General features: G+C 47.5%; 1 protein-coding gene across 1 annotated transcript; it reads left to right on the top strand.

The window, feature by feature from the left end:
* Positions 1–1,881: 1,881 nt before the first annotated feature.
* Positions 1,882–2,917, top strand: LOC112163752 (1-aminocyclopropane-1-carboxylate oxidase homolog 2). The gene is made up of 2 exons (XM_024300024.1): positions 1,882–2,298; positions 2,882–2,917. Exons 1-2 carry the CDS (start codon positions 1,882–1,884, stop codon positions 2,915–2,917), a joined length of 453 nt encoding a protein of 150 aa, XP_024155792.1.
* Positions 2,918–16,826: the final 13,909 nt, after the last annotated feature.

The following is a 16,826-nucleotide window of genomic DNA, read 5'->3' as shown; positions in this document are numbered from 1 at the left end:
TTGTAAACAAGGTAGGAAGTAAACTCCTCAGGTAGCCAAATGAAGGATGACCCAATCTCTGGTGCCACAGCAACATGTTTTCTCTCTCTTTGCTTGTTGAAGTACTCTTTTGCACATGGTATACTTCATTAGCACGAAGGTCACCAGCATCTGTCATTTCCATGTAGTACAATCCCCCCTTCTCAATACCACAACCGATAATTTCTCCAGTGAGGATGTCCTAAAAGACGCAACACTAAGGATAAAAGATTACACAACAATACAATTGTTTAGTTATTTGACGCACAGCCAACAAGTTATTTGACAAGGAGGGGACAACTAAAACTATATCCATATTTATGGATGGTGTCAATGATACCGATCCAGCACCAGTGATAAGGAACGATCCACCATTAGCATTAGTAACAATTAACCAGTGAGTGGGAGATGGTTTTTGGATGACACACGATCATGAATCATATGATCAGTTGCACCAAAGTCAATTATCCACATATTTTTCCAATTAAAGTCTGAAATTTTTAGAGCATGGCCATGTGTACCTGAGTTAGCCTGAAAGGCTGAAGCGAATGCATGATCATGGCAGAAGTACTGATTTACCTCATCTGTCATCGAGGACATCTTAGAGAGAGACATCTTGTCGGTACAAAAGATATTCCCTCACAACTTGTGATTAAGCTGCCCTTTCGAGTTTTCACCTCAACCAACTCCTTTTTTTCTTTCTCTCTTTTTTCCTTCTTTTTTTTTATTATTTTTTTTAATTTTGAATAAATAGATGCAGCGTGGCTTTAAGTTGCAGGTAGTGTCCTTCGTCTGAGGCAAGCAAACGACCTCCTGAGTTCAATGGTCAGTGGCAGATGGTGACTGAAGGTCCGGCATGGTCGGGTCCGATCTGGAAGCTGCAAGGTGGATGTCGAGTCTGGTACTGGAGATCGAGAATGTCTCTGATCCTTCATGTTCTGGTACTGGAGATTGAGAAAGAAGCAAGGTAGGTGCTGTCGATGCCGTCGGCGGTACTAGGTTTCGTCTGTTGGTCTTGCAGACTAACCGGATTTGGTATGGTGCCACATGTGATCTGCGACCTTGATGTAGATGCAGATTGATGATTCTGCAATCTGAAGTTCAATTGCAGAGGATGATTAATGCAGGTGGATATTTGGTATTTGGAAACTAGTTGCAGGCTGTCTGGTATAGGTAGTGGGTATGTGTATGGGTATAATTGCAATCTCGTTCTTCTCAGGTAAAGAATCTGAGGTTAGATGATTTCTAGGTATTCTTAGAAAGATACAGGTATCTGGAAAAGATAGGGAATAACTCGTAAAGGTATTTTGCAGTGAAATTATGGTATGGTAATCTAGATATGGGTATCAGTCTCAAGAGCGTATTGCTTTGATACCATGATAGATATTGGGTAATTTCAGTATATTTCTATTTACCTCACTCTGAGGTTTAAATAGGATTACAAAACATACACAAAAGGTAAGCATTCAACACCTAGACTAATTATTTCTATGATTACAATCAATCACCTATGATTACTAATCAATCAATCTAGAATTGCAAGTTAATTATTCAATCAACATTAATCCTAATTGGAATAGCTCACGTAACAGGGTAATCCTTCTCTCCATTTCAATTTGTAGGGGGGCCGTGACCACTTACCCAATTTTAACCAAAAAATTGCCCACTTGCTCCACTAAGATTTTTTTACTCCCATTTACCCAATTTAAATACAAGTGACATCTTTATGCCCAATCTAATTAATAAATTACAAACTTCTCTCTCTCTCTCCCCCCCTCACCGATTTCTCTGTCCCACTCGGGTCTCTCCTCCATCCCTAGAATCTTTATCCAGCCACCTGAAACCTTACAGCAGTTGCAGCCCATGACCCGACCTGACGCCCGACCAATCCCCACCATCGACCTCTCCGACCTCCGCTCTACCATCATCGACCAAGTTAGCGGCACGTGCTGCAACTTCGGTTTCTTCCAGATCACCAACCACAGCATACCGTTGGTGGTTCTCGATAGTACGATCGCTGCTGTTAAGGCCTCCCACGAGCAGCCGACGACAGTCAAGGCGCGGTTCTACAGTAGAGAGATGGGCCAGGGCGTATCGTATCTCTCCAACGTCGACCTGTACACCTCCAGAGACGCCAACTGGCACGACACGCTTCAGGTAAGGCTCGGCCCTACTCCGGCGGCCGTTGACGAAGTTCCGGAGATTTGTAGAGATGAAATTGTGGCGTGGAACAAGGAGATCCAACCCACATTATTGGAGGATAATAATATGATTATTGGGGTAATAATATGATTATTGGGGTGTAATAATATGATTATAAGAGGCAATAATATGATTATTGGGGGGTAATAATATGATTATTAGGAGACAATAATTTGATTATTAGGGGGCAATAACATGTTTATTTGGGGGAAATAATATGATTACTGGGCATTATTAGGGGGCAACAAAATCAGACGTCGAAATCCGGTCACCAGTCCGGTACAATAATATGATTATTAGGGGCAATAATATGTTTATTGGGGAGCAATAATATGATTACTGGGCATTATTAGGGGGCAATAAAATCTGACGCCGGAATCCGGTCACCAGTCATGTAGCCGGATTCGGTCGCTGGAGTCTGCGGCCGGCCACTGGTCACCGGAGCACAGCAAGGTGGAGGATGACTTCTCTCTCTAAGTGAGAAAGAAGGAGAGGGTAAAAATGTCCCAAAAATAAATAAAAAGAATAAAAAAAGATTTAATTGGGTATTAGGGAAATAATCTCTTAGAGTGTTTTGGGTAAATGGGGTTAAAAAACTGTTAGTGGAGCAAGTGGGCAATTTTTAAGTTGAAATTGGGTAAATGATCATTTCCCCTTGTAGGTAATGGGTAAAACCCAAATTGGCGTTTCTTTTTGAGTTTTGTTTTGGGGTTTCTTTTAGATCTGAGGATGAACACGCACCAAGTTTTGAAGACGCGAGCCCAGCACCTGTAATTGACTATGGTGGAGGAGTTAGAGTCATCAGGACGCATAGCAAGGTCCAGAGGCAAATTTTGTCGTCGAAATTTTGTTTGTTTTATTAACTTTAGTCTTCGTGATTAATAGAACCAGAAGGATTATTCCTTTAAATTTTAAGAAAATCTAGTTGATGCTGATTTGCCTTATAAGATTTGCTTAGCTTGGAATGTAGTTTGAGGTTATTGGTTCAGCCAGACGTTGGTGTATGGTCTTGATGTGTTGTTGGCTTTTTTTGCTAAATACTAGTTTATGGGTTTTTGTCAATTTACCCCATTTTAAGAGATTTTTATCCCACTTACCCCATTAAGTTTTTTGTAATTCCCTCTTACCCAAAACACTCTAAGGATGTCTTCCTTAATACCCCATTAAGATTTTTTTTTTTGTTTTTATTTTTTTTTTTAATACCATTTTACCCTCACCTTTGTTACTTAGAGAGAGAGAGAGATAATGGAAGAGAGAGAAACCATAGGGGACTTCGCCGGAGCCCGGTCATTGGCCGCCGGAATTCAGTTACCGGTCCCCAAAATCTGGCCAACTTTCGCCGGAATCCGATAGCTTGAATCTGGTCACCGGCCGCCGCCCACTGGATTTTTCTGAAAACGTCACCGAAAAGGTTTATTGCCCCCTCAATAGACGTGTATTGCCCCAATAGAGGGACAATAAATCTCTATTGCCCCCCAATAGACGTCTATTGCCCTCTTATAAAACTTTCGGTAGTCGGAATGAAAACTGATCTTTTTAAAATTAGACAAATAAAACTCTGATTAAAGAAAAAAATGAAGAAATTTTATCAATTTAAAAACGTCCATTGCCCTCCAATAGACGTCTATTGCCCTCTAATAGGCATTCAAAACTTTTTTTTCTTTCCTTCTATACCTCCAAAAAAAAAAAAAAACTGATCTGGGCACCAAATTGGAGGAAATCCACCAGAAATCAGGTCGGATCTTGGGTGCAGGCATGAAGCTGAGGGATCCCTGTTGTCTTCGTTATCGGAGAGATTTACCGGTTCCCATCGAAAAAAGGACGCGTGATGGGCCAGGTTCGCGCTGACGCTGTCTCCGACTACGAAGATTCGGATCTGTCACGCCACTGTCTGCGCTGGGTGCTCCGTTTATGGCTTAACGACAAGGTCCTATTCTCGGGATCCGACCGGACAGACCAACCGGCGAGCCTCTACGCAGCGACGAAGAAAGCCGGCAAGGTCCACACAATAGACGGCAGAGGATTGGCCGATTTGCATCCTTTAAGAAGAGTAACGAGGCCAGCGATGTTGCTGTGGACTGAGCAGGGGTTCTCCATGACATACCGGACTCCGGCCTAAGCTGCCAGGTGCATGTCTTTGGGCCGTCGCTGGTGAGAGCGTCGTCGACATGGAGTTGAGCAACTGGAAGAGAAAGAGAGTGTGTGTGTCGAGTGGACTATAATTCTTTAATTGGATTGGGGGAAAAATAGTCATTTGCTGATAAATTGTGTATGTGGGAACAAAAATCTGTTGCTGGGGAAGTGGGATAACTTTTGCTTAGTTTGGTGCTTTGGGTCAAGGACCCTATAGTTTACATTATAGTTTGACCGAAAGTTGTTTGTGTCTACAATTGTAGAGGTTGTTTGTATTCGGAATTTTGAGAAGGGGAGTGAAATTTGCACACCACTTTTTACAAACTACACTCCCTCTTCATATTTTAATAGTTTTGGTTTACTGTGTTTTTCTCTCTTCCAAAAATACCCCTGCTCGGTTTCTTCTCATCTCTCTGCAACTCGATCGATCATAACTGAAAATAGATCAACGCCAAGGCCAAAAAACTATGTTCATAACCAAATGTTCAAATCAATTAGTCTCACAACAATGATTCGCCTAATTCCTCTAATATTGCTTCGTTTCTAATGTTGGTCGTGGCGAAAAAATATATAAATTTTGGCTATTCTAGCTTCATGGGTATTGGGTGCAAGATTGGACATTTTGAATGTTTCTCATGAGTTACATATCAAGTTCTGGGATTTGCTTTTAACTAGTTTCAATCAAAGTTTCTGATGAGGAACAACATAACATGACTTTTAGAGCAATACCGTTTTGGTTGGTAACGTTTTTGGTTGCTATATAATTTTAAGCTTATAATGCTTGTGCTGATTATAGAAGGAAGGGCAAGAATTTGCAGTAGTTATAATACCCATCAGAATACAAGAACAACAAGTTCTCTTTCTTATTAGATTACCCAATGTATTAGAAGTAGGAAATGAAATCATACTAGCCTATATTATTCAAAATAAAAATTAGTTGGTTACAGAAATGTAGATTCATGCCCATATTTATACACACATAATCTTTTCAAAAAAATTTCTTATGCTTTCTTGGTTGTTTCTCTTTGATCTTTGAGTTTCAATCACAGTCAAACCAACAGCAAATCCATTTCATTGAGAAACAAATTGAGATTTTGAGAGCTGAGGAGAGAAAAGTTGTACATCGCGGGACAAATCAGATTTAGGAAAGATTGACAATAAAAGGACAATGATGGAATTCTCATATCAGGCAACAAAGATCATAGAAGCCAAATGAAAGAGATGATTGTGTTACAAGAGAAACGAGAAGATGATGAGGAGAGAGATGGAAGGAGTCAGAACTCAGAAGTTATGATTCTAAGGGTAATGTGGGAAAGAAATTTAAGGAGAACAAAAGAAATTATTTAAAAAAAGGAGGGAGTGTAGAATGTAATTTGGGGAGTGCAAATTTGACTCCCCTTTTGAGAATTGCATATCATTGACTGTCTTGAAATGTTCTCTTCTGGCTGTAGTGATGACGGGGTGAAAGGTTTGATTGATTTCGAGTCCTTGGTCTTACTTTGAAAAAGAAGAAGAATCACGCAAACACTGAGAAAGTTTTGAGGTTAGTCACAGTCCAAATTTGAGGCATGCATATATATATATATATATATATATATATATATATTTGCTCACCTAAGGGACAATTTTAAGGGACTGTGAGGGACAAATGCATCTAAACCACATGTATTAAATATAAAAGCAGAAATTATAACAACTTAAAACTATGCATTTATTTTCAGCCGTCAGATTCACTTGTCCCTCACTGTACTTACATGGCATTGATAGGCATAATTAGCTATAATGAGCCACGCTCAAGCTATCGCCAGCAGCGCAGACTCCAGCCAAAGGAGTGGCTTACGGGAGCACTGTCAAGCGGGCTACCGCCTGAGCCCCGGCCTGCACATAGATCGTCGCTGACGCGCCGCCATGCACCGCGCCAAGACAGTATCAAAAACTCCAAAAGCTGGGGACTGAAGCATATCAGTCCCACATCGAAAGCATGAAGAGAATCAACTCCTTCTTCACCTATAAAAGGTTCTCTCTTCTCTCCTCATTAATTATGCATTTAATACTTACCTACTGTTACTTTGTCAACATAAATACATAGACTAACTTAGGCATCGGAGAAGAGAAGACCGCCCAATGCGGTCTCCCTCTGACGCCCTCTGTATTTTACTTGACAGGTAGCGGAGGCTATAAGGATAGCACAGGTATCGGTCCGCCCATCAGACCAGCGTTAATTAAAGATTTGGCTTCTGCTAAGTCTCAAGCATAAACATTGGCGCCGTCTGTGGGAACCCTTGAACAAAAGGTCATCCCACCACAACTACCATGACTAACGATAGCGGGGGAAACACTGAGGAGCAAGCGGATCCATCCGCCAACTCCCATCCCACCAACCCCACGATCAACGTTAATCCAGTGATTAACGTTAACCGTGCGTTCTTCGGCACACCGATCAACCCCTGAGGAGAACCGCAGGCCACATCCCAAATGCCGCCAACGCAAACGTCAGCGGAGGCTCGGCCAAGCGGTAGCCGCCCACCGATGCGGGACTTTGCCGCTATGTATGAGCTGGCACTGGCAGACCTCCACAAAGCAAAAAGTGAGAGCGAGCAGGAGCGCAGAGAGAAGGAGGAAGCCCAAAAATAGGTGGCCACGCTAATGTCAAAATTTGATGAGCTGAAAAGGGCGCTGGAAGCAAACGCCAACCCAGCGTGAAGCGAGCATTCGCGGAGCACTAGACACAGTTAACCCAACGTCGGCGGATCGGTACCGGGACCAATCGTCCATATGCAGGTACTGATGAACCCACCAGAACTATTGGAGATGGGCCCACCTCCCCCGCCCAGATTAATGCTGGAGCAGGAGGCGGAGTCACAACCACATACCAACCGCTCAGCAATCAGGGCCAGAATCGAGGGAAATTCACCTCCCTCCGGGCTTGAGCGGCAGAGGAACCTCCAGGCAGGACCCAACGGTGATGCAACCGCCTTAATCCTGGAAAGAATGCAACAACTGGAACAAAGGCTAATCCGGGCAGAGATAGGCGCCCCAGCTCCAATACCAAATCCACTCTTCGCATCCAGGCCAGGACCATTTACCGTCAAGATCCTGCATGTCATCCGCCCGGCGTACGCAAAGACACCAAAGATGTCACATTACAGCGGCATGACTGACCCCTTTGTCCATATGGACACCTTCAAAAAAGTCACCAATAACAAGGGGTTCGATGACGCCACTCTCTGCCACTTGTTCAACGAAACGTTGGACAGCGAGGCGATGAGTTGGTTCTTTAAATGCCCGCCAGGGTCCATTGATTCGTTCAATGTGCTATCAAATGCGTTCCTCTCTTGGTTCATCCTATTGGCTACCGAACACCACAATACATCCCAGCTATTCAACCTCAAGCAAGGGGCAGAGGAAATATTAAAGGCGTTTGTCACCAGGTGGCCAGCGGCAACATCCCAGTGCCGCGATCTTGATAAGACAATGGCGCTGGCAGCTTTCAAGCAGGGACTCCTCAAGGGGCCATTCCTTTATCACCTCAATTACAATCATCCAAATGCCTCTTACGAACCTGTCATGAGCGAGGCTGTCATCCATGCACAGGTAGAATTCATCACCTATGGAGAAACCCCTCCACCACCACCAATACCCATAAAGTCCACTCAACCCTCCGCCAGCCATCAGGAAACCGCTAACAAAACACCGGCTGCTCCGCCAACTGATAAGAAGCGAGAGTGGCAACAGGATGGCCACCAGACCAAGCGGCAGAGAGATCAACATTACAGCAAGGGTAACAGCTCGTCTCAAGGGGATAACCGTAACAGACAGACAGAGTCATCCCAGAAGTACGCTGTGTTTACAATCCTCACTGCCTCGTACGAGGAGATATACGACCAGTGCAAGGACCAGATACCACCGCCACCCCCAAGAAAGTACCCAAGGGTGGGAAAGCCCAGAAACATTGGCAAGTGGTGCAAATATCACTAGGACAGCTGGGACAATACCAACAATTGCAACGCCCTCAAAACAGCCATTGAAACCCTATATCGAGACGGTAAGATGGAACAATTCAAGGTGCAACAACCGCCACCTGTAATCGCCAACATTAAGCCCATGGGCCGTATAAACACCATTGACAGTGGTGCTCCAATCACTAACATGTCTCACAGGGCAAAAAAGCGCTATGCACGTGCTAACCACCCCAAGGAGGTCTACAATATCCGCTATGAAAGGTCCGCAAAACTCCCAAAATCAGGGTGGGAGCCTATTACCTTCTCAGAGGAGGAGGAATGTGGAGTACACCTGCCCCGTGACGACCCATTCTGAATCGACATTATACTCAGTAGATGGTCAGTGGGAAGGGTCCTGGTGGACAGCGACTCCGCTATAAATGTCATCTTCAACGGTTGCTACGAAAAACTTCAACGGAATAGGAAACTACTGCAGGATCATGAGCCGCTGCTTAGCTTCTCCGGTGACGTCACACAGCCATTGGGTTCCAACTACATGCGGCTGGTTATCGGCGCCAGTCCACGTTCGGCCGAAATCCACACAGAATTCATCATCGTGGACTGCTTCAGCTCATATAATGCCATCATTGGTCGACCGGCACTCAACAAGCTCAAGTGCATCATCGCCGGGTATATGCTCCTCATAAAGTTCCCTACTCCTAACGGGACGGGCTGTGTGATGGGAAGTCAACATCTAGCACGCGAATGCTATTCGACTACCGTGTCGCGGTCGACACGCCGCCACAAAATCCTTGCAGTAGGAAACCAGGCATGAGCACCAGATATCTTTGAGGACCCCAGAAATGATGAGAAGAAATATGTCAAAAAAGAACCTGTCAACCTGGAAACTTCCTTGAAAGTTATCAGCATCTCTGATGAACACCCTGAGCAGACCGTCCGCATCGGCGCTCAGCTTGACCCAGAGGTAGCAGCGGAACTCACCCAGTTCCTACGTGACAACGCTGCTGTCTTTGCATGGTCCTACGCTGACATGCCAGGCATCTCCCCTGAGATCATCATGCACAAACTAAGTATAAAACCGTCCGCCTACCCCGTCAAGCAGCGGCGAGGAGAGATACCATGGAATAGGAGAAGAGGTGGCCAAGCTCCACGGCATTGGATTCATCCGCCAAGTCAATTACCCCCAGTGGATTTTCAACTTGGTCATGGTCAAAAAACCTAGCGGAAAATGGCGGATGTGTGTCGACTTTAAGGGCCTCAACAAGGCATGCCCCAAAGACAGTTTCCCGCTCCCTCGCATTGACCAATTGGTCGATGCAACCGCTGGACACGAGCTGCTCAGCATGATGGACGCCTTCTCTGGCTACAATCATATCAAAATGCACCCCGGCGACCAGGAAAACACCTCTTTCACCACCGACAAAGGCCTATACTGTTACAATGTCATGCCTTTCGGTTTAAAGAACGCCGGTGAAACTTACCAACAGCTAATGAATGCTATGTTCGCTAAGCATCTGGGCAAAATCATAGAGGTCTACGTGGACGATATGTTGGTAAAAAGCATAAAGGCCAACGGACATGTGGCAAACCTCAAAATCATATTCGCCATTCTCTTGGCCTACGGTATGCACCTCAACCCAGAAAAATGCTTCTTTGGCGTCACCGCTAGCAAATTCCTGGGCTACATAGTCAGTGAGAGGGGCATAGAGGCCAACCCTGACAAGGTACAGGCCATCCTCAACATGAAGGCTCCAGAGTGGAAGAAGCACGTTCAGAGCCTCTAAGGAAAACTAACTGCCCTTTCTCGGTTTATATCCAGACTCACTGATAGGTGTTTCCTATTTTTCAAAGTCCTGAAGACAACCCACAAGAAAGTCATCGACTGGAACCCAGAGTGTGAGGCGGCATTCCAGAGTCTGAAGGAGTACCTAGCCTCAGTCCCACTCCTCTCCATTCCGGTGCAAGGGGAGACACTTTACATATACCTAGCGGTATCACTATCAGCGGTAACCTGCGCCATTGTCCGGCGGGAGGCCCAGGACAAGCTCCCCGTGATCTACGCCGGCAGAGGCATGAATGGAGCTGAAACAAGATATCCTCCCCTAGAGCAGCTCTCTCTAGCACTTATAGTTGCCGCCAGACGCCTCCGCCAGTACTTTAAGGCCTATACAATTCACATCCTAACAAACCAACCGCTAAGGCAGGTTTTGCAAAACCTTGAAGACTCGGGCCGCCTCAGCAAATGGGCCATCAAGCTCAGCGAGTTCGACATCGACTACAAACCAAGAACCTCCATGAAGGGTCAGGCAGTGGCGGACTTCATCGCTGAGCTCACCGAGTGTCAGGAGGAACCCAACATGGAAACAGAGCCCAGCATGGAGGTGGTAAGCGCAGGAGAAGCAGTCCCCCAGCCATCAAACTGGAATCTTCATGTGGATGGCTCCGCCTGCGCTAGGGCTAGCGGCGCCGGAGTCATCTTGACAGGACCCGGGGGACTGAACGTAGAATACATGTTGAAGTTCAATTTCAAAGCCTCAAACAACATGGTAGAGTATGAAGCGCTCATTGCAGGCCTACTCCTCGCCATCGACTCGGGGCTGACAGTGTCAACATATTCAGTGACTCCCAGTTAGTCGTTAACCAGGTCACGACAGTTTCTAGGCCAAAGACCAATAGTTAGCTGCATACTTGGGGTACGTCAGGACACTCTTCAAAAAATTCAAATTTCACACCATCACTCAGATCCCCTGGGAAAAGAACGCCAAGGCTGATTCTCTGGCACAACTAGCAACCACCCAGCCACATCAGAGTCCAGCGGACACAAGGGTGGAATGTCTTGACAAGCCAAGCATCACAAAAACCCTAGCGGAGATCTTCAACATTCAAATCAATCCTAGTTGGATGGACGAAATCATTGAGTACAAGCGTAATGGGACAGTGCCAGAGGATAAGGTCGAAGCATGACAACTCAAGCGGAGAGCAACCCACTACAACATTCAGAATGGCAAGCTTTACAGCCAGGGATTCACCAACCCCAATCTCCGGTGTCTGACGTCGGAAGAAGGAAAGACCGTGCTGGCAATGATTCACGGCGGAGAGTGTGGAACCCACTTAGGCACCAAGTCCTTGGCCAACCACACAATGCGACAAGGATACTTTTGGCCCAAGTTAGGCGACGACGCCAGGAGGATATCAAGATCCTGCCACAAATGTCAACAATATGCTAATATCCCACATGCCCCGGCGGAACCGCTATCGGTCATCATTGGCCTACGGATTCATTCAACTTGGGGCCTGGACTTGATGGGAAAATTTCAGACAGCCAAGGGTCAATTCAAGTACATCATAGTCGCCATTGACTACAACAGCAAGTGGATCGAGGCAGAGCCGCTGACGGCAATAACTACCGCCAAGGTAACTCACTTCCTCTAGAAGAACATCTACTGCCGCTACGGTGTCCCTCACACAATCATCACAGACAACCGCACACAATTCAACAATAAGGAACTCATTTCTTTCACCGCTAACTTGGGCACCAAGATGAGTTTTGCATCTGTCGCTCACCCCCAAACTAATGGCCAAGTCGAAGCAGCAAACAAGATAATTAAGAAGCTGCTAAAAAGAAACTCGACGACGCCAAGGGCTTATGGGCGGAAAAGCTGCCGGAAGTCCTGTAGGCCATCAGAACTACCCCAACTTCCGCCACTGGTGAAACGCCATTCTGCATGATGTTTGGAACTGAAGCCATCTTACCAATCGAGGTAACCCAACCTACTGCTAGGGTCGAAGGCTACTGCCATGAGACCAACAGGGAAGGCATCAACCTCGACAGAGACCTCTTGGAGGAGAAACGAAACAAGGCCCACCTGCGCAATCTGCAAAACAAACAGCAGGTATCACGTTTCTATAACTCCAACGTCAAGGCCCGGAACCTCCAACTAGGGGACTAGGTAATGAAGGAAGTCATTCCACCGCCAACGGCACTCCGTCCAACTTCAGAGGGTCCATTCAAAATAGTGGAAGTCGCTAGCCCCGGTACATTCTACCTAATGGAAAAGGATGGCGTCACAACGACCCACCCTTGGATACTACAAACAGTCATACCGCTACCCAAGAGCATCTTGACTTAGCTAAATTTTTGTTCAATATTTAGCTAAATTTAGCTAAGGGAAGCTACCCAACGAGTACAACCCCGCTTTTGTAAACGCTGGTCCGCCAGCTAATCAATGAAATGAGGAATTATTTAAACCATTGTCACCAAGTCCAAGCACAAGAATTAACTAGCAACAGCAACAACATTCGGCGGACCACGTCGTCAACAACATGCACTTGGAACAATTTTAATTCCTTTAATGTTTCGTTAATTAAACAAAAGCAAGTCAAAACTCTGGCGGTACAACAAACAGGCAAACAATCCCACACTTAGAAAATTCCAAAACGAGAATTGCATATATTTGGGGTCGGGATTCCCCGCCCAAGAAATTGTCAAATTACAAAAGCGCCTTAGCAGCGTCAAAACAAAAAATATATATGTACACAAGGCCTCAGCGGCACTATCTTGGTCTGCAGCAGTCTTCACAGCTGAGGGGCAGCAACGCCATCCTCTCCCTTGGCGGCGGTTGTTGCTCGGACATCCGGCTCGTCTGATCCGATCTGCGAGCAGTGGGACTAGGCGTTATAATTTTGCCATCTGCCCGGGTGTGGTCGGCTAGGAAGCCAGAGTGGGAGATCTCAGACTGAGTGGGAGGCGGGGTCCGTTGAGGGTTGTCCTGACGACCACCACTCTCTCCGCTCCTTGAGCGGGCACTCCCTCCCTAAGTAGGAACCACACCACTCACTGGAGGAGCTCTCTGCCCCGACGGCTCGGCAGGCTGGGACGCCTTCACCCAGTCTATAGCGCCCTTTTGCTTCATCAGCTCCACATTGGCTATAGCGCCGACCTTCGCCACCTCAGTCATAGCCTTCTTGTAGTCCACCGACTGCTTGAACTCCTCCACAGCGGCAGTCGCCACACAGCTCCCCTCGGCCTCCAAACGGGCAACCGTGGCCTCCAGCTTCTTCAACTCGGTAGACTTGGCGGCGGAGTCCCGTTGAAGGATCTCAACCTTCTTCACCTTGGCAGCCACCTGATCCTTCAGCAGGGCTATTTCCTACTCCAACCGGGAGACGAGGTCATTCCGCTCCACATCCCTCTCGATCGCAACGGACAGCTTGCCGTGAGCATCAGAGCCATCGCATTCTGCCTTGGTCAGGCGTCGCTCTGAATCCGCTAGCCTATCCCAGACCTCTGTCAGCTCCTTCTGGAGGCCGTTGATCTCCTCCCTAAGCTTCCGATCAACCCGGGGCTGTTCCAATGCCGCAAGGAACAATTCGTGCAGACCAACTGAGAGGTGTACAAATGCTGAGCTGAAGGAAGACTGGTTAACGGCGGTCAAGCGCACAATCCCCTCCAGACCACCAAACCCGAGCCGCTCTCAGAGATGATAAAGAAACTCCCGCTCGGGCTCTGCCAGAAACTCAGAGAAGGCTGCGAAGGAGTCAAGGTCGCACGTCTACACCTCCTGCTCTGCAGCCAAGGTCGCCTTCGAAGGGGCCTGCCTTGCCTTCTTCCGCTGGCGTACCCCAATAGGCTCGTCCGTGGCCGTATCCTCGTCGTCGGCCTGGTTATTCTGCCGCCGCTTGCCGTGAGGCACCGCCTGTGTCACACCGACGGCGGCAAGGCGTGCTCCCTTTTGAGGCTCCAGCCTCGCAATTGTCACCAGCTTGTTGGAGGGAGCTACCCTCTCCCTCTGCGACCCACGCCTAAAGGCGGGCACCCTCTCTTTCTGAACTAGTGCGGTAGGAGCCTTACTACTGCCAGCCAAACCATGGGCGGCGCTGCCTCCCGCCTGCATCGCGGGCAGGCCATCAGGCCCGAGGTAAGTGTGGTGAGGCATAGGCAGCACCACAGGCGTCTAGGACTGACTCAGCGCCAGCGTTTGCAGGTCCACGACTGTATGCTGGGCCACCAGTCCTGACGCATACATACTCTCCAAGAAGTTATTCATCTTGGCGCAGTCCATGGCTTTCACGAAGGCCTCACGAGTGGCTCTGTTACCCGGCAGAGATTATGAACAAAGGCAGCGGGTCAACTTAACGATAACTAAGCAAACACACAACAGCGGAAAATACTTACCAAGAGCTCGTGTCAACTGTTGACCAACCAACAGCTCCCACCTAGTAAGTAGGCGGAGATCAAGCAAGTTGTGATTCTGCCAACAGCCACAGATTCTTGCCAAGCGGAACTCTTCGTCGCTTATCAAGCTATATCGCAGACCCGCTACAAAAAAAAAAAATGAAGCAGTCAATACAACAGTTGTTAGGCACCAAAAGAAAAAAAAAATCAACTCTAGCCAGCGCCAGGTTGGCAACCTCAAATGGGTTGGAATTCCTACTTAATCCTGAAGGTCGGTTCTCCATCATTCGACCCCGCTTGAAATTCCCAGCCGGCGGTTGCAACGCAAAAGGTACCCCCCAGGGCGACATGGAATCCTTCAAATTCTCGATTAGCTTGAAGGCCTCCTGGCAGCGACTCAGGTTAACTTGCCTGCTGCATCCTCGGCGCTTCACGTACACCAGTTCGTAAAGTGCAGCACCTCCGCTACGGTTAGACCCTCGCAACCGGACAAGCGCCATAATGAGTTGAGCGCCATTAGCAACCGCCACATATTGGGACAAATTTGCCCAAAGGCGAGACCAAACTCGCAAACCAAGATCTGAAGATTCGGCAATAACGGGAACGTCACCCTTTGGCGAAAGATCGCCTAGTGCACGGCCGCGTGCCCAGCTAGCAGGAACGACGCTCTCGTCCTTCAGCGGCGGTCGCAATTTCACAACACCCGCAGGCGAAACGCCCGTTTCACACTATCAACGGCGGCCGCCGACATCAGGCCTCCCTCTTCGTCAACCACCGTGCCATCATCAAGAACCCAGGCCGACTCAACTTCCTCCCCACCAGCCTCTCGCGCCCCATCAGAGGAGCCGCTAGTGGCGCTATGTCTCGCCAGCCTCTCCTCCCGCCTTTTACGGGCAGCGGCATCCTCTCTTGCCCTAGAACTCTCAGGACGATCGGCACGACCCATGGCAATTTCCCAGGGTATGGTTTGTAGCGGCACAATGTCTAGTGGTTCGGACGGTGAGGTTCCTGCAGGGGCAGACGGACGCAACAAGTCAATAAACACCCTATCCGCCACGTTGAGCAACTCGTCAGACCCGAAATCCTCACCACTCGAGATATCTATGACGCTAGCCATCCCAAAACCCTAAAACCCAAAACCAGTTAGTCCCAGCAAGATCCAAACTCAGTTCTCCGTTTGCACTCAAGAACACCAAGAACACTCTAGCTCAGAAAACCCAGAAAATGCCAAAACAAGAACAAACCGAATCCTCATTCAAACCCAGATTCAACCATCTAGCAAATCCCTACACTACAACGCTGTCAAACACCAAAAACCCATTCCCAAAATTCATTTTACACCCAGAACACACCAGAGAAGGACGAAACTCACCTCAAATTGCAAAAACAGACCAGAATCACAGAAAGCGATAAAACAGAGAAATTCGAGTCACTAACCTATTGATATGGGAGATCTGGAGTGTTCGGAATATGTGTCTTCACTTCCACGAATCTCTCTTTTTCACCGAACGATACTGTGACTTGATTTGCAGACGACAACCCTCGAATATCAGAGAGCAAGGCTTGAACACGACGATGAGTTGAATTTGAAGCGAAGGTAATGGTAAAACCACTGTGGTTTCCCTCTCTTTTATGTCAACATCAAGCAAATCTAGTCCGTCGACTAAAAACGACATCACACGACAGCCGAACACGTGGCCCATTATCGCACTCACTCTCCGGAATAACCGAGGTGTCGCCTCGGTTACAAAAGCGATAATTAATCGCATTTATGGCGAGTTGACGGGCGTGCTAAGGAGACATTATCATACACGCTAACCCAATACGCATACGCCAAGTGTCAACCACAGTCGCACGAAGAGTCTATCCATGGTAACTGTCGCGAAGGCAAATCGTCAGCCATCGTAACTCTTACAGGGGAGTTAGTCTCTGTCAAGCACAACTCTGCTAGTGGAACTTCCCCCTTTCAATCTTGCAAGCGAGTTAGTCTCCGCTAAGCGCAACTCCGCTAACGGAACTTCTCCTTTTCCCTCTTGCAAGCGAGTTAGTCTCCGCTAGCGGAACTTCTCATTTTCCCTCTTGGAAGAGAGTTAGTATCCGCTAAGCGCGACACTGCTAGCGGAACTTTCCCTTTCCATCTTCCAAGAGAGATAGTCTCCACTAGCGGAACCTCTCCTTTTCCCTCTTACAAGCGAATTGATCTCCGCTAGGCAGAGCTCCGCTTGTGGAACTTCTACCTACACAAAGGAAGTCCCATGCATTGGTCAAGCCAAAGGGCACGTTCCAGCGACAACGCCTATCACTTGACCCAGCGGGGGGACTTCCGCCAGCGGCGA

The sequence above is a fragment of the Rosa chinensis genome, chromosome 1 (assembly GCF_002994745.2).
Source record: "Rosa chinensis cultivar Old Blush chromosome 1, RchiOBHm-V2, whole genome shotgun sequence".
NCBI lineage: Eukaryota > Viridiplantae > Streptophyta > Magnoliopsida > Rosales > Rosaceae > Rosa > Rosa chinensis.
The sequence above is the reverse complement of the archived record's forward strand: the minus strand, read 5'-3'. Positions and strand labels throughout refer to the sequence as shown.